Below are 18,396 nucleotides of genomic sequence, written 5' to 3' on the forward strand. Positions count from 1 at the left end.
AAATAAAGGGTCTTAAAATCCACATGATGAAATCAAGAGGCTCTAAACCAAAGTAAAAAAGGGATGTATCTAGTTCTAAATTCTCTCTTATCCCAAGTCATCCTGTTGGTTGCATCTAATTGCTCAGCTATTCCCTGAAAGCATCTCTGGTATAATTGACAAACCTCTGATGATTATAATAGTTTATCCAGTCTACATTCTTATTAATAGTTGACCGCCAGAAAAATACAGACTCAAATTCTTCTGCTATCTGATTCCTAGCTTTAAATTCATTAGGGACTCCTCCTGGAACCCCAATGGGCTCTGTGTATATATGAGGATCAAAGGAGCCCGCTGAACTCTCCCTCTCTTCTTCCTCATCTGTTGAAAAAAGTTTACAATATGCCAAAGTGAAAGGAATAGCCAATTGTATCAGAGTGCAAATTCTGCTCCAATTGCTGGGCAAGGCCACAAGTCAGGGTCCCCCATAACAGCACCAGACATCAGCACGGGTATCCACAGTGCAGCTTCTGAGGATATGTGGCCATTTACGCATCCGATAAATTTCCCATAAACTCCGAGTACTGTTTCCCCTCTACCTTGAGAGGCAGGAGGTATGTATAGTTTATGTCAGCGAACGGGGCCAGATCATTTTGGGGGTCCTTGCTCTTTACCTCTGTTGGGTAGGAACAAAGGGAGAGAGTCTTATAGGAAGCATTTCCCCAGGCGGTTTCCTCCTGATACAGGGCAAGCACACCTTCCACCCTCTTACTGTGTGAGGTCCATCCAAATGGAAATGGGACCATTTGGGCCTCTAGCCTTCCTGCTGCGCAAGCGTAACAGTCACTTTTATTCAGGGCGTGAACAGAATAGTTAATCCATTCCACCCAGGCATTCTTTTCCTTATATCTTACTTCTGTTTTCATGGGTGGTGGCAGAGGCCTAGGGGATCTTGTCCTATGACACCTACTCCTGAATCTAGTCCTAGCCAATCTTTTTGGCCTAAAGGCTGAAACATCCAAGTCATTCAAGTTATCCAAAACCAATAATTTAACTGGATAAGCATGATCCAGATTGTACATATTTCCCCAGCCCACATTGCAAGCCCTTGCAATTTTCCAGAGTCCTAAGGCAAATAGAACCCAGTACATGATGGTTATTAAGACAGCTCACATTTTTTAGCGTTAATTTCAAGGGGATATGTCCTGGTATGACTGTGCAAGTTAAAGTGTGTCCGCCCTTCACTCATGTGTGATGGGTCCAACCTTGCTCTGCCTCTGTGGTACCCAAAACAAGGTAGGATCCTTCCCAGGAGGGTTCCAACTTGCTTCCCTTTCAAGTCTCTATTAGAATGGACATAGCCTCCTGGTTGATGGTGATGAACTGGAAACTCAAGAGGAGGGCTTTGAGCCAGGAGTACTTCTAACCTGAGAGACATTAAAGTAGAAAAGATACCCAATACATAGTTCTTAAGAAATTGGTCCCTAGTCTCTATTGTGAAGATCTCAAAGCATTCCAGGGCCTATTGGAATCACCTAAAGTCAATTCTAGATCAAGAAAAAAGTTTAACTTCATTTGTACACTAGAAGCCCAGTGCATGATTTAATCATGCATGTGTAAGCTGTCTGTCCGCTGGTCAGCAGCTCCGCAGTCCCTGGGCCCCTAGGGCGAGGCGGGGCGGGGGCGGGGGCGTGGTCCTCCTGCGGCCGGAGCTCAGGCCAGGGTCTAGCTTTTGCCTCCCTCCCAGGAAGGCTGGGGCCGCCGCCACGTGCTCCTGCGGCCCAACTGCCGCCAGACTCCTCCCCGGGGAGCCGTGCCGCCCGCCCGCACCCCCCCCCCCCCCCCCCTCCAAACCTCCAAAACGCCGGCTCGGCTCGCTGCCCCAGAGGCCTGTCTGTGCCGCAGCACAGCCATGGCGCAGACGCTGAGCTCGTGTCGCCGCTGGCAACGCGAGCTCAGCGTCCTGCTGGCCCAATCACCACCCCAGCCACCCCGAGTCCCGCCCCCTGTGTCACCCGCTGGCCCAATCATGGGTGTAGCGGAGTGATGGTAATTTAAATATTACCTTTTTATTATGTTAGATGGGTATGGCCAGCAAATGACACTAATTGGATTTTTGTTATCTGTCTCCCTGAGTAGGTTGATATAAACTATTTGCCCTCTGATTAGAAAGGCAAAATGCAAATCATTTACTCTTAAGTGTCCTTGGTTTAGGGAATGGGATTTACTCTGTTTAACCATCTCAGTTTCCCTATTGTACTTATCCCAACTTACTAGCATGCGTCATTTATATAACTTCCTTTTAACTTCTCTCTCTACAAACCTATAACTTTCACAAACATTCTTACAACTTTAACTCACTTTTTCCCCTTCAAAATGCATGCCCATGCCTCATGTCCTCTATTATCAAAACCATACAATATCCTTCCAATTTAATTAGAGAAACTTTAATTTTCCAATGATAACTAAAAAGTAAACAGCCAGTATTTCTTAGATTGACCTTTTCTTAAATGAACACTCTTACTTTTAAGAAACACAGGTTCAATCCAAGACATTACATTAACATTTCCAAATCTACTTTTCTGTAACAAAAGCTAAACTCAGTCCAGCAGCTACTCTGGGAGGACAATTATCCTTAGTACATCTTCATCCCCCACCCTCCTCCCAAATACAGACTCATAAGGCTTCCAGGAGCCCTGAGCTTGTGGTGCTGAGTGGACAGGCGGAGCGGCAGGGCCACATGCTCTCTCTTAACCACAGGTCACAACGTCTGAGACTCAGAGAGCCCAGTGCTTCCAAGATTAGAGAAGTCAGAGGAGCCTCCCTTTGGAAAGGGTGCCTGGAGGCCAGAGGACAGGCATTCCTTCCTCCTTCCCACACACATTCGCTAAATGTGTGTGCCAGGATGGTGTGGGGGAGGGGCAGACAGATGGTCAGGTGTGACACCTGTCCCTGGGGAGTTAACTGCTCTCAAAGGAAATTACCCAATGGCATGTACTCAGTGAAGGAGCCCTGAACTCCTGGGCTCTGGTTCCAGCTTTGCCCCATTGGAGTTTCTCTGGGCCTGATTTTTCACATCTCTAAAATAAGGGTGATCGACTGCATGGTTTCTGAGGTGCTCCCATCCCTGACATTCTATGAATCCATAGTGTACCCTTAAAAACATCATATTGTAAAACTCAACAGTAAACAACCCTATTAAAAAATGGGCAAAAGACCTGAACAGACAGACACCTCACCAAAGAAGATATACAAATGACAAATAAGCATCTTAAAAGATGCTCCACATCCTATGTCATTAGGGAATTGCAAATTAAAACAGCAATGAGATACCACTACACACCTATTAGAAGGGCCCGAATCCCAAACACTGGTGACACCAAGTGCTGACGAGGTCCCAGAAGAACAGGAACTCACTCACTGCTGGTGGAAATGCAAGTACTACAGTTGACCTTGGCCAAAAAAGGGTCACTGAGCCACTTTGGAAGAGAGTGGGCTGGTTTCTTACAAGGTAAACATAGTCTTACCATACCAATTGTGCCACCTGGCATTTACCCAAATGGGTTGAAAACTTATGTCCACACAAAAGCCTGCATGAGAATGTTTGTAGCAAACATTCCAAAACTTGGAAGTAACCAAGATGTCCTTCAGTAGGTGAATGAGTAAATAAACTGTGGTACATCCAGACAACAGAATATTATTCAGTGCTAAAAGGAAATGAGCTATTAAACCATGAAAAGACATGGAGGAAACTTAAATGCATATGAATAAGTGAAGCCAGGGTAAAAAGCCTACATATTGTATGATTTCAACTCTATGATATCTTGAAAAGGCAAAATTATGGAGGCAGTAAAACGATCAGTGGTTACCAGAGGTGAGGAGGGAGGGAAGAATCTGTGGAGCACAGAGAAGTTTTAGGACAGTGACACTATTTTGTGTGATACTACAATGGGGATACCTGTTGTTATACATTTGTCCAAACTCATAGGATATACAGCACAGAACGTAAACCCTAATAAAGCTGTGGACTTTGCATGATAAAAAAAAATAAAATAAGCTAAAATCAGGTGAACTTACAACTTGTTGAAATATTTGGATGTTTATCATTTAACCCAGGAATGCTCCAAAGCTTTTAAGTTACCAATCAGGCTTATGAGGCTGGAGAAAAGGTGGAGGGGGAGAGGGAGCAGGCTCTGCATCCTGTTCTATGACTTGCAGCTTCCAGGCCCCCAGCCGCTTAGATTTTAAATTGCCACATTTTTCCTTAGAGATAACATGCTAAGGTTTGGGTGATAATGAGTTCAGCTTCTCATAGTGTCAGGACTGTTAAGTAAAGAAACTGTTCTTTGAGAAGGGGGTGAGAATGCTGGCCTTGGAATCTACAGGCTCAGTGAGGGGTCCCTTCCTTTTTATCTCTGTGACTCATATGCTCCCATTCTTTTGGGATGTCCATACTGTAGTGGCCTCTGTTTCTGGCCCTCAGGGTCAGCCCTTCTCTGGGCCATGTGCATGGCTGCTAAGTTTTATAATTCTACAGTTGTGAGCATTATCTTAGCTTTCTGTTTTTGTGTCTCTCATCTCTACATACACAGACCTTCTGAGCCCCTTTTAACAGCTCTTCTACACTTCTAACCTTCCAGTTCTCTAACTTTTGCAGTTTTCTTGAGATGTCAGACCAACTATTGGTGGCAATATGTAATTTTAATATTCCTTGGCCCATGGGTCCTCGGGGTCTGGCCCAGAGTGCTTTCTCTTTTGAACTTTGAATCTTCGTAAAATTCAGAAGGCCCTTTTTTGCTGAATATTAAAGGCTTTAATCGGGTTCTGATACCGGGGAACTGCTTCCCTAATTCCTTAAATTATTAGTTCCCTGAGATCTCTTATGTGTCCCCTTTGGGCCTCATTGTTATGGTCCCACTGGGGCTCCCGGATTGGAAATTTTACATCTGCTGAAAGTACTCCAGGGCAGGCCAGGTAAGTGCTCCCTTTCCCAGATAGCCATAGCTGACCTTCCAATCATTCCCCTTTCTTCTCCTGAGAGTAGTATTCCCAAGATAGACATTGACGTGGTCCACATATACACTTGTGGGCCCCAAAATGGGTCTAGCTCAAGCATGTCAAACTCAAAGGCTAACACACAGGCCAAATAAATAAAGTGTAAGTTTATGTAGGGCACAAAAAAAGCTTCAATTTTCATAGAAATGTAAGTTTATTTCAATAGAGACATGCTACATACAAAGGGCTGAAATAAATGAGTAATCATTAACATAAAATAACAGAATATTTTAATAAAAATTAATATTTTTATTGAACATTCATTTACCAGACACTGAATAACTGCACAAATTAGTAAGCATAATGCAAATAAACCTATTTTTCTTGTTCTCCAAAAGTGAAATATTTCCTGTTGTGCACACCAAACAAGTCAGTCCAAGACTAATGATGTGGTGATTGGCTGCTAAAATATTTGCTGCTAGTATTAGTGGAGAGAAATGGTGCACCTGCACAAAAGGCACATAAGGAAAATGAATGCCACATGATTATAGTAATCAGTCATTAGTGAATGTTGTATTTCATTATTAATAATTATGTGTAACAGGATATTGTAAAAATTAAGTTACGAAAATTTTATTACAGTGTTTCTTACATACCATTATATTGGCTGTGCTGCAAAAAATGTTCCTTGTGAGCTGCATATGGCCCATGGGCCACGAGTTTGACATGCTTGGTCTAGCTGGTCAGCTAAGCCGTGTGGGTCTTCCAGCAGAGGCTTTAACTCTTTTTTTTTTTTTTAAGTTCCTTCACTTTGGCACTGGTGAGTGGAGCATTTACAAAGCCTACTCTCCCTCGTCCCAAGGGTACCTCTCTTAATGGATATAGTCCATTGAGAGGAGGTTGAAATGATGGGAATGGTAGGCTGTGAATGTCTATTTTACACTGCTCCACCTCCTTTCGCAACCTAGAAAGGGTGGTTTCTGGTGGCATAGAGATCTCCTGGTCGGTTGGAGCCTTATCAGGATAGCCCTCCTCCTGAGGAGGAGATTGGGATTGTAAATCACCACCTTGGATGTTCCCTCAGATTATCTCCCTGTTGCATAGGGAGGGGAAGGCAAGACAAGGAATCCCATTTCTCTATTCATCCTTGTTCTCTTTTAGGCTTCTCTACCTTTACAGGGAGAAGGACTACTGCCCCCCCCCCCCCTTAAAACAGAGAGCATAGTCAATCTCCTCTTGAGTGACTGGACTTTTATCATTAACATATTTATAATTACCACTGAAAAGCTTTATCATAAACCCTTCATTTTAGTTACATCTATTAATTAGATCTTAACAACTTTGAGATTTTAAAGCCAATTATTATTACCCAAAGCATTTTCTTGACAAAAAAATTTTTTTAAACAGGGATAATTTGCAGGTTGATTCTTCTTTACAAAATGAGAGTGCTCCCCTCCCCCCTACTATTTCTGCAGTTTACAGAGCTGGTCCTCCTAGGAAAAAAAAGACTTGGGGAGATTAGAAGGGAACAGAAACAAACAAACAAACCAAAAAACCCTACAGTAAATAAGTGAGTACTCTCAGAAGGATGGACTGGGACATTAGCCTTAGAATCTTATCTCTTACTCAGCACAGCAAAATGACCTTTGGTTCAGAGTGGCACAAAGCCCACACAGCACAGAGAAGAAGCTTCCCTATGTTCATAAAATGGCAAAGAGCAAACTAAGCTTGCAAAGAACATCAGTGACCGAAGTCACATTACAGACACACGGACAAAAAGTCTTAAAAATTCAAACCCTGAATTTCTGGCCACTGATGCCTTAAAGTTCCTGCAATCTCTGCCACATGCTCAGCCTGCTCACAAGCAGCTGGGCCCCCAGCAAAGTGGGATGTGCTCCATCTATAAACAGATTGATCCAAACAACAACGAGACACAAAACATCAACAGAAACACTCTTATGTACAATATTTACAGGCACACATAACCCACGGACACCACAGAATGCCCTGCATTAAAAAACAACAACAACAACAACAACAACAAAAAACACCAAAGCAGAGCAATGTCTCCTGTCCCTGGCTTGGGGACTGCCCCTTCCCAGAACCTAAGCATTCCCCCAATGGACCATTTGGGGAATGTATTCCCTAGGCCTAGAATTTTTGCTTCCCATCCTCAGAAAGTTCCTTATGTCTGTTCGTGCACAATCCCCCATACTGGAGATTTCTTGCACTCCTCAAGATCCGCTTAGTCCCTCTCTGGCTGCTTCCTTCGAGGGAGAACAGAACTGAAGATCAGAACTCCACACTTGCTTCCCATCTGGGATGCATCTCATTCACATACACACATACACACAACCTCCAGGATGTCCTGACCACCAAGGCCCTACCTACTTCCCTCAGAAGGTTTTCTGTACCTTGGTCTATGCATAGAGTCGCCTGGTTGCCCGGTTTCCTTTTCTGGGACCTCCCCCCCTGCATTGCCGATTGAACTTCGATCTGGAGTCTGTCACTGGCTTGTAGTGTTATAGGTTTCCCTCTCCCAGAGCCCACCATAACGAGATGGTAGGGTGCATCTCCTCTAGGAAGTGGGTACAAACGACTCTCTCCGGCAGCAAAATCCTGGACATGAGCCCCCAAATTGTTAGAAATGCCTGTCAATGGTGTTGTGGGAATGAGACAAACACTGGAAACTGGATCGGCAAGGCAGATTTACTAGTACTTCTGCAGAAGGGTGCATGCCAGCTGAAAATCATGGGCAAAGCACACCGAACGGGGAGTCCATTTGGGTTTTATTCCCTGACATAGTCTGCCCTGCTCCTCACTCTGACACTAATTGTTCAGAGCTCAGAGCTTGGGTTCACATTTTTGCACGATTGGCTCATTCAGAGGAAGGGGAGAGGTAAGACAGAGCCTATAGTGGCAGCCCCCTGAGAGTCTAAAGGTCATATCAAAATGGCAGAAACTGAGATGGTGGTGAGTTTCTTTCTTTGACAGAAAAGTTCGCTGGTTCACTCTCACAGAAGTTAGCTATTTTTGTAGCTATAACTCCAGCGCAGATGACAACCTAAAATGCACACATACGGGAAAGAACCTATTCTGGTTAACTAGTGCCAAAATGCCATTGCAGGTCGTCACTAAACACAAACACCTCTCACATGGGGCTGAATGCTTTTTGGGAGAAATATGCTGCAGGAGACCCAGGCACATAGAGGTCAACCCCGCAATTCATCAGTGTCAACGACCAGTGGGATGCTAGAAAAGATTGAATAAAAAACAATTACTTGGTTTCTAGAATTAAATACCTTCTATTAAATTGTTGGAAAGTTTTTCTTCTGACAAAACAGATACACTCAGATATTATTCTTAAATTACTTAAAGATAGACTCAAAGAAGTTTAGAGTTAGGACTTTGCAATACTAGAATGAAATTATTGTGCTGATGAGATTAATTTTTCAAAATATCACACCTTGATGAATATGTTGACAAAAATCAGACACTAGTTTTAAAATAATTTTCTTTAAAAAAAACCCCACAACCTTTGAGAATGTCAAATTCACTCTTAGGAAGAAATAATGAAAGTTTGGAGTGCACCTGAGTTCAGCACCTGACTCTTAAGACTTACTAGTGATTTGACTGGATTATTTTACTTCTTTTTGTTTAAAAGAATATTTCTTCTTAAAAATATTTTATTGATTTTTAGAGGGAGAGAGAAACATCAATGTGAGAGTGCAACATCAATCGGCTGCTTCCTGCACGCACCTTACCAAGGATCGAACCCATAACTTGGGCATGTGCCCTTGACCAGGAATCGAACCAGCAATTTACTGGTGCAAAGGATGATGCCCAACCAACTGAGCCACACCAGCCAGGGCTATTTTACTTCTTTTAACCTTCAATTTCCTCATTTTTTAAACATAAATAATTAAATGTATGCACTGTAGAGAATGGCTGTGATTATGAAATAATATATGTAAAGTTTCTCTGCTCAGCCATCATTAACTGTCATTATCATTATATATATATTAATCTCAAGATGTGATCAATGGCCCAGAATCTGGATCTCACTCATGTTTTAATTTTATACAAATTTTCCAAAATTAAAAGTTTATTACATGCTTCTGCCCTCAAATCTAAATCCATCAATATGACCACATGGCTAAAATACCTAACAGGTGAACTTTGAAACTCAGTCCAGTGATTTCACTTCACCTTACAGGAAGAAAACAAATAATCCTATGTAATAAAGAGGCAATATGCAAATTGACCATCACTCCAACACACACTATGGCCATGTGGTCAAAGGTGGCCGCCCCCATGTGAACACAAGATGGCTGCCACAAGATGGCCAGCAGGGTAGTTGTGGGCGATCAGGCTAGCAGGGGAGGACAGTTGGGAGGGACCAGGCCTGCAAGGGAGGGCAGTTGGGGGCAGTCAAGCCTGCAGGGGAGGACAGTTGGGGGTGGTCAGGCCTGCAGGGGAGGGCAGTTGGGGGAAACCAGGCCTGCAGGGAAGGGCAGTTGGGGGCAACCAGGCCAGCAGGGGAAAGCAGTTGGGGGCGACTAGGCTGGCAGGGGAGGGCCGTTAAAAGTGACTGTGCTGGCACGGGAGGACAGTTAGGGGTGACCAGGCCTGCAGGGGAGGGCAGTTGGGGGCCACCAGGCCTGCAGGGGAGGGCAGTTAAGAGTGACCAGGCTGCCAGGGGAGGGTAGTTAGGGGCAATCAGCCCAGCAGGGGAACAGTTAGGTGTTGATCAGGCTGGCAGGGGAGTGGTTAGGGGGTGATCAGTCTGGCAGGCAGAAGCGGTTAGGGGCAATCAGGCAGGCAGGCAGGCGAGTGGTTGGGAGCCAGCAGTCCTGGATTGTGAGAGGGATGTCCAACTGCCCGTTTAGGGATCGGGCCTAAACAGGCAGTCGGACATCCCTCGAGGGGTCCCAGATTTTAGAGGGTGCAGGCTGGGCTGAGGGACACACACCTCCCCATGCACGAATTACATGCACCGGGCCTCTAGTTGAGAAAGAAAAGCAATTCTTACAGCTCCCACAGCCTTACTCATACACAATGAAATATCATTTAGAATAGTAGTGAAAGGCTTTCCTCCCCAAGAAGCCCCTCCTTACTCTACCAGAAAGCCCCCAGAACTGTTGTTTGGGTCATGGTTAGCACTTTGGAAGGTCCTTGCTAAACAAAACAATCTGGTAGCAGAAAGCATTTCCTGTCAGCTCCTAGCAAAATAGCAAGGTCTTCTTGATGGTGAAAGATGAAGACCTGAGCTGAAGGACTAAGGGATGTTTGGAGCAGGTCCACTTCTCCATCCTGGACCCCTGCATGTAAAACTATCCTATGGGATTCTAGATTCTTACCAGTCTGAGCTCACATATGGCCTCAGAATTCTTCTCAACACTCCAAAGAAGCACTACCAAGGTCAAGAGCTGGTCTTCAAGGTGAAATAGATCTTGCACCCCTGGTGAAGAGATTAAGCATTGTTTCTTTTCCCCATGAACTTATGTATACTAGTATAGGATTCAGAAAATACTGTGAGAGCACTCTGTCTAGAAGGCTGGTGTTGCCAGCACACCAATGGTGGGACCAGCGCTGCCGGGAACAGGTGAAGGGCCAGAGCTTAAGGAGTGGAAACTGACAGGGAACATTTGGGCACAACATGGAGCAGCAACTTCACTTCCTCCTGGTGTTTTGGGTCAGTCCTGCACAGAAGGAAACCATTCCTGTTTTCAGAGCAAAACAAAAATTATAACCTAAAACCAGACCCTGCCTCAGCTATTTACAGTGTGAACTCAGGATTCAAAAGTGTCAGTTGAGGTGTTTATGACAACACTCTCCAGAGACACAAATGGAAATTACTAAAATTATAGGTGACTTGGCTATTTAGGGGCAGTTCCGCACACTTCTAAATTGGAATGGTGCTTGGGTAGGTGGAAGCCTTGGACATTCCAGCAGCCCTTCTGGAGGCCACACGGTATTAAAGATAGATCTGCCTGCCTCTAGAAAGCCAGATCACATGTTGATATTTGCAGTCCTGCGGGTCTTAGACAGGATTCCACTCTGTGAGTCTTGGCTGCTCGCGGACTTCAGCGTTAGAATACTCGCCCTCACCAAGTAGCTGCAACATTTTATACCAGAAACCAGATGTTTATTTGTGGAGTTTAGCCTTGCCCACCGTTTACCAAAATAACAGGAAAACTAGACTTTTTCTATGTTTGAACTGTGTTTTCTTCCCATGACATTCTTGTAATGCCGGGAACATATGTGTAAATAAAAAAGACTCCACCAGCATATATTCCTCAAAAAAGATAACAAAACTATAACCCATGGAAAAAGTCAGCAGATTTTCCATATAACAAAGATTAACATATAACAAAGAGACATGTGCTGTTTATGTTTACTCTTACTGTTGTCTAAAAATGAGAACCATCAGCACTCCGTTCTAATTGCTAAGTGTTTTAGTGGCACTGACATCTTTGTTTCCATTAGAAGCTAAGAGAGAATGACAAAACCTACAATTTTATTCCTAAAATGATCTACTGAGACCACAAAAATAACTCTAGTAGAGGCTTATCATGTTTTTGTCAACTCTACTAGCACTTTGAGATATTTTGTGAAGTTGACTAACCAAGGCCTGAAAAACTTCTAAGAAACAGACAAAGAAGGAGATAGGTTTAATGGGCAGTGGTTAGGGCTGAGCCAAGGAGAACACAGGCACAGGGAGAGAGATGCTAATAGGTCGGGGGGCGGAGGTGTGCATACAAGTAGCGAGAAATCTAAGGGGGAAAGAGAGAAACCCTTCCCCTCTGGTAATCTCATCTTCTAATTTCAGAGTTTCTAGACGGAGGGCTTCAAAGCTGACATGCACTCTACATCATATCAAATTGCATTCTGCATGGTTAATGGAAGTTAAGACATCCTTAAAAGAATTAGCAGAAGCTATAAGAAAGGATTTGGGGAAGAGGAAGAGCTTTCCTGGTGTAACTCCAGAGGCTAAATCATGAAGGAAACATTTACACCTTTTATTTTCTACACCAAAAACCATAAACAAAATGAAAAGGCAAGTGGCATGTAAAGCATGTGCTCAATATCTATGATGAAAATGTCATGACTGAGATACAGGGAACTAAAACTTAAGTGAAAAAAAAAAAAGATAAATACTAGGGGTGTCAGGCAAATCACAAGAACAAGCCGTGGGCAAAAGAAATTCAAGAGCCCAGTGAACAACCTTCTACACTAGCTTCTAAAGGATGAGATGTTCAAGCATCAAGACCATCTTCATACATAAACGGTAAAGCAAGATCGAAAGGCTTCTGGGACAGACAAGCCTTCTCGGGACCCTGGCCCGAGGGCAGAGAAGGCACACTCTCAGGTGGGCAGCTTGACCACACAGTGGAAAAGCCTTTTAGAATGGGTATAACTCCTGATCTAATGACTCCATATCTGTGAACTGACCTTAAGGAAAATATTAAAGATGTTTGCAGATATCTAGAATAAATCATGGCCAAATTGTTAATCAAGAGCAAGGCATGCTATAAATATCCAGTAATGGGAAATTGGTTATAGAACACCCTAGAACCTCAGTACAATGAAATATTAAAAGGCCATTAAAATGAAGTTGTGAAAAGATGTTTAAATACATGGAAAGGGTGTACATTAACAAGAACAAACAGCACAAGTGTGTTGAGGTGAGGAAGGCTCTGAAACGACCTGACATCTAGTGCTTTATGAGCGCTGGCTACTTTTCTAAGAACGATTCCATTTTTGAGAGAAAAACATGTACAAAAAACACAAATAAAATCTGTGCATATCAACACATCTAGTTAGTTCAGAAATTTGGAAGGTTTCTATTTTCTTAATTTGCTTACTGTATTTTCTGAACTTTCCACTGAAATAAGCAATATTTAGTGTTTTTAGAGATAAAAAAAAGAAGGTTTTGAAAAATCAGGTTGTATATTAAGAGCTAATGCAATGGAAACACATTTATAATACTTGAATAGGGAAAGGGAGATTACAAATCAGCAGTGTGATCCCAAATATGTTATTAATTATATATTTAGGTGTAAGTATTATAATAATACATATTTATAAACAAATATAAACATTACAATGATCTATTTTTGCAAATAACTATTATATACATACACAGTCATAGAAAAATGATTGAAAGCATACACAATAGAATGTTGGACACATCAGTGATTATTTGGGGTATTGTGATAGCGAGTGCTTTTCGGGAGTTTTGTGTGCATGTGTTAAACACCCTGAGAGAGAGAGACTGTAGGTCTTCCTGGAACTCAAGCCCACCCAGGGCTAAGGCCTCAGGATCCGGCTGGTCCCTCAGCACTCGCTCCACCTGGAGCGTTCCCAGGTCCTGTGATTTGTTTCAATATGCTTGCATTTCTGCTTTGTTTCCGCTGCCACCTGTCCAGATGGAACTTCCATTGCTCAGTCATGGCTTCCATAAGCCCTCTCCCTGCTCGCAGATATCCAGCATCAGTTGCCCCCACGCCTCCACCAGGGGCTGAAGGCCCCCACTGTCCCAGGCATCATGCCTGTTGCATTCCTTCCTATACACCCTGCCTTATGCACCGAACAGCTCTACTACGATCGCTCCAAATGCACTCTATGGTTTTCCACCTCTGATTTTGCTCAAACTTCCCCAACTACCACACACCAGAGGCCTTGCCTTCTCTCCATGTTGCCTTTGCAGCATCACTCAGAACCCACCATTTATGATTCCTGCTCCTCCCTCCCAGAGAAAATCAATTTTTCCCTTCCAACCCACTCATGTTATACAACGAATAAAAAGAGCAATACAAATAAGTTTTTACCTTCTCTATTAGATGGATTGTATTTCCCTCTACCCTTCCTTAGCCCAGAAGCCCAGTAAGTAGGAAATTAAGGTTTGGATGCAAACCAAAGGCTTTCCAAGACAGGAGACTGTACATTCCATCAATGCAACCCTTTAATAAGTGAATGGATCAGCTCCGGCTCCACAGCTCTGCTGCTGCTTTCCCAGGAGTAAAGAAGCGGCTCCCGGCGGCGTCCCTAGCAGAAGCCCACCAGCCGGAGGGTGTTGGGGAAGCTCTTGCGCATCCCCATGCACTTCTCCTGGTCGATGTACAGAGAATTGGCTTTGACAGCCAGGTCGTGCTCTAGGGTGGCTTTGGTGTGGACCAGAGACTGCAGGGTGTCCTCGGCCTCCCTCAGGCGCTTCTGCAGGGTCTGGATGGTGTCATCCACCTCATACACCTCGTTGACAAGGCTGTGGGAGAGAAGAAGCACCCGATTAGATTAGCAGAGGTCACATTCCCAACAGTGATTATTAGCCGGATTAAGGACGTGAATGGTCAGTGAATTCCTATTGGAGGTGTGGCTGCTGCTGGGCTCAGATGGAGTCCCCAGAGGCACTTGGGGCACACGGGCATCACAACTACTTCATATTGCAAGACTGCAAATAGGAAGCAAGACTGGTGTGGGGCCAGGGCCACACCCATTCACTACACCCAGAACCCCAAAGGCAAACTAAGCATATGTTGGGGACAACGGCAAATTTTACACACACACACACACACACACACACATACACACACTCACACAGACTAAACTTTTAAACACCCCAAGATAATGCTTCAAGGTCCCAGAGTAAATATACTTGTAAATGTCGAAAAGTTAATAGAACATGAAAATAATGTATAAAATTAGCTACATAAACTGTGAAACAAACTGCAGTTCCAATTAGGTTGCGATGATAGAAAAAACATGACACATTTCTTATTAAAACAAAAAGGAAACTTTGTTTTTTACTTCACGGAAAAATCTAGCATTTACTCAACTGCTATGAATTGATATTGTTTTAATTTTTATTTCTTTATTTGTGAACCTTTCCTAAATGTCTGTTGGTCATTTTGCATTTCTTCTGTGAATTCTCTCTCTGTCTTGTGCTCCTTTTTTCACTGAGATATTTCTATTTATCTGATTCATTTGCAAAGAGCTTTTTCAGTATCAAACACATTGATTTTTTTGTCTGCTATGCTTGTGGCAAATGTTTCCCCAATTTGTTTTTTGCCTTTTAATTTTGTGATGTTTTTGTTATATGTAAGAGCTCAGTTTTTGGGTTTTTTTATTGTTGTTTTTTTTCTACCCACTGATTTGGCCAATAATATCCAAGGGAGATAACCACATAATCACTCAAGAGAAAAATAGAAAACAGATTATAAAAAGATAATCCTATGTAATAAAAGGCTAATATGCAAATTGACCGAACGGCAAATGACCGGTCGCTATTACATGCACTGACCACCAGGGGGAACACGCTCAACACAGGAGCTGCCCCCTGGTGGTCAGTGTGCTCCCACAGGGGGAGCACCACTCAGCCAGAAGCCAGGCTCATGGCTGGTGAGTGCAGCGGCTGTGGCAGGAGCCTCTCCCGCCTCCATGATAGTGCTAAGGAGCAGCGAGCAGGCAGATGGTAAGCGAGGGGTCCCGGACTGCGAGAGGGTGTAGGCTGGGCTGAGGGACTGCCCCCCACCCCAGTACATGAATGTCGTGCACCGGGCCTCTAGTAATAATAATGGCAACTCATTTACCAACTACTTTATTATATGTATAATACTAGAGGACCGGTACACGAAATTCGTACATGGGGGGGTGTCCCTCAGCCCAGCCTGCACCCTCTCCAATCTGGGACCCCTTTAGGGATGACATCCCTCTCACAATCCAGGACTACTGGCTCCCAACTGCTCGCCTGCCTCTGCCTGATTGCCCCTAACTGCTAATGCCTGCCAGCCTGATTACCCCCTAACCACTCCCCTGCCAGCCTGATAAATGCCTAACTGCTCCCCTGCCAGCCCGATTGCCCCTAACTGCCCTCCCCTGCTGGCCTGGTCACCCCTAACTGTCCTCCCCTGCTGGCCCGATCACCCCAAACGGCCCTCCCCTGCTGGCCTGGTAACCCCTAATTGCCCTCCCCTGCAGGCCTGGGTTCCCCCCACCAACTGTCCACCCCTGCCAGCCTGGTACTCCCCCAACTGTCTTCCCCTGCAGGCCTGGTCCCCCCCAACTGTCCTCCCCTGCAGGCCTGGTCCCCCCCCAACTGCCCTTCCCTGCAGGCCTGGTCTCCCCCAACTGCCCTCCTCTGCTGGCCCAGTCAACCCTAATTGCCCTCCCTGCTGGCCTGATCGCCCACAACTGCCCTCCTTTGCTGGCCTGGTCTCCCCCAACTGCCCACCTCTGCTGGCCTGGTCACCCTCAACTGCCCTCCTCTGCTGGCCTGGCCACCCTCAACTGCCCTCCTCTGCTGGCCTGGTCACCCCTAACTGCCCACAACTGCCCTCCCCTGCAGGCCATCTTATGATGGCCATCTTGTGTCCACATGGGGGCAGCCATCTTTGACCACATGGGGGCGGCCATTTGTGTCTTGGAATGATGGTAAATTTGCATATTACTCTTTTATTAGATAGGATAGTACATATTAAATGCTACTATGTAGTAAATACATATTCTATCCTAAGTACTTTACATGATCAGACCATTTAATCCTAATAACAACACTCTGAAGTAGATACTATAGTTATTACCATTTTACAGATGAGGAAACTGAGTTACCAGGACCTTAGGTTTTTCATGAAATCCCCACCCACTGCTATTAATTACCATACTGCTTCCCTCCTTGACTTTGTTTAGTTGAAAACACAACTTCAAATTCACCAAATTTTAACCAGTTATTCAAAGTTAAGGTTTTCTTCATTTTGGGGTTCATTTATCAGTGGACTGGAGGTACATGAGATTAATTAAAATATAGTAATATAAAAAGGGCAGTGACAATGAACAAAAGGGATGTGGACATCCCTAGAGACAGAAAAAGATTTTGTGATCATAGAAAAAATATTCAGACCATATTATAATCATAATACCAAGGCAATTTAATATCTTCCCAGAAATTTGCAACTGGAAAATCAATGTGAAAGGTCATTGGGCCTAGCTTCCTTATTTTACAGACTAGGAAATTAGGCCCAGAGAACTGGTGAACTGCCTTCCAGGGGCCCTCGGCCACGTGTGTTTATAGCTGCACACAACAGGAAGCTAAGAGGAAGTGGGGAGCCTCGGTGGCCATATGAAGAACTAGTTCTCTGAGCTCCCTATGAGAAAAGGACAGAAGCAGAGACCGGGATATTGGCCTCAATGCACTGGACCCCTTTCGCTGAGACCACCTCATTTCTATCTGTAACCCCCAAAGTGTAGGGTTGCCTCATAATAAACAGGATGCCCAGTTAAATCTGAATTTCAGATGCATGTGTAATTTTTAATTATAAGTATTTCCTAATTGTGATAAAATACACATAACAAAAATTTTACCATCTTGAGTATTTTAAACTATGCAACCATCACCACTATCTACTCACAGATCCCTCTCCATCTTGCAAAATGGAAACTCTGTCTCCATTCAACACGAACTCCCCATTCTCCTCCCCCGACCCCTGGCAGCCACCTTCCTGCCCTCTGTCTCTATGAATCTGGCCATTGTAGGGACCTCATGCGTGTGGAGCCACAGTATTTGTCTTCTGTGACTGGCTTATTTCACTTGGCGTAGTGTCCTCGGGGTCAGTCCATGTGGCAGCAGGTGTCTGAATTCCCTTCCTTTTAAGGCTAAAGAATAGTTAGTGTAAGTATTTTTACTTAGCATAAGTATTTTTAGTTTGTTGCATGCCATATTTGGGGTATATATATACACTGAAAAATTAATCATTATTTATCTGAAATTCAAATTTAACTAGCTGTCCTGTTTTAATTTGCAAAATCTGGCAACCTGTCACAGGGCCAGTATAGTGCCAGGCCCCATTTGGGTTCTCACAGCCTGTTATGATTATTAAAATGGCACCAAAGCAACTATTTTTTACTCAAAATCCATCATGCACTCCTTTCCTACAGGGAGAAGTATAATCTTATTTAAGGAGTTGCACAAATCACAGTTGTTGTTGAGGTTGGGGGTGAGAGGGTGGAGAGGCCAGGAGAGGGAGCCTCATTTTGTATTCTATATAGATCTGTACTATTTGAATTTATTTTAAAATCAGAATAACCACACACACACACAAAAAAAAAAACAACTTTTGGAGAAAAAAAAGTCAGCAAGGTGAAAAGTGTGACATAAAAGTATAACGAACTAATTTCTTCACAGTGTTATCTTGTATTGAGTTAGTAGAGTATGACAAAATGAGAGGAAAAACATTAATGTCTAATAATAACATATGCTATAGACAGATGACAAAATAGTATGCAAGCAATGCTTATAACAACAACCACCACCACCTTGTGCTTGCCGTGGGGAAGGAAGCCCACAGCACGATGCTGGCTGGGTCAGGATGTGAAATCTTACATGCAGAAAGATCCCAGTTTTGTTCTTGTGTTTGGTGGTAAATA

General features: G+C 43.9%; 1 protein-coding gene across 1 annotated transcript in view; it reads right to left on the reverse strand.

Annotated features, from left to right (window-relative positions):
* Nucleotides 1–14,025: 14,025 nt before the first annotated feature.
* The window catches only part of TEKT3 (tektin 3), a gene marked incomplete at both ends in the record, with an annotated part of 28,924 nt that continues 24,553 nt past the window's right edge, over nucleotides 14,026–18,396 (reverse strand). The window contains one exon of the mRNA XM_079798929.1: nucleotides 14,026–14,242. Coding sequence (XP_079655055.1) covers nucleotides 14,026–14,242 — 217 coding nt within the window. The remainder of the gene's footprint in view (nucleotides 14,243–18,396) is intronic.

The sequence above is a fragment of the Cnephaeus nilssonii genome, assembly GCF_951640355.1.
Source record: "Cnephaeus nilssonii genome assembly, chromosome: 19".
Lineage (NCBI taxonomy): Eukaryota > Metazoa > Chordata > Mammalia > Chiroptera > Vespertilionidae > Cnephaeus > Cnephaeus nilssonii.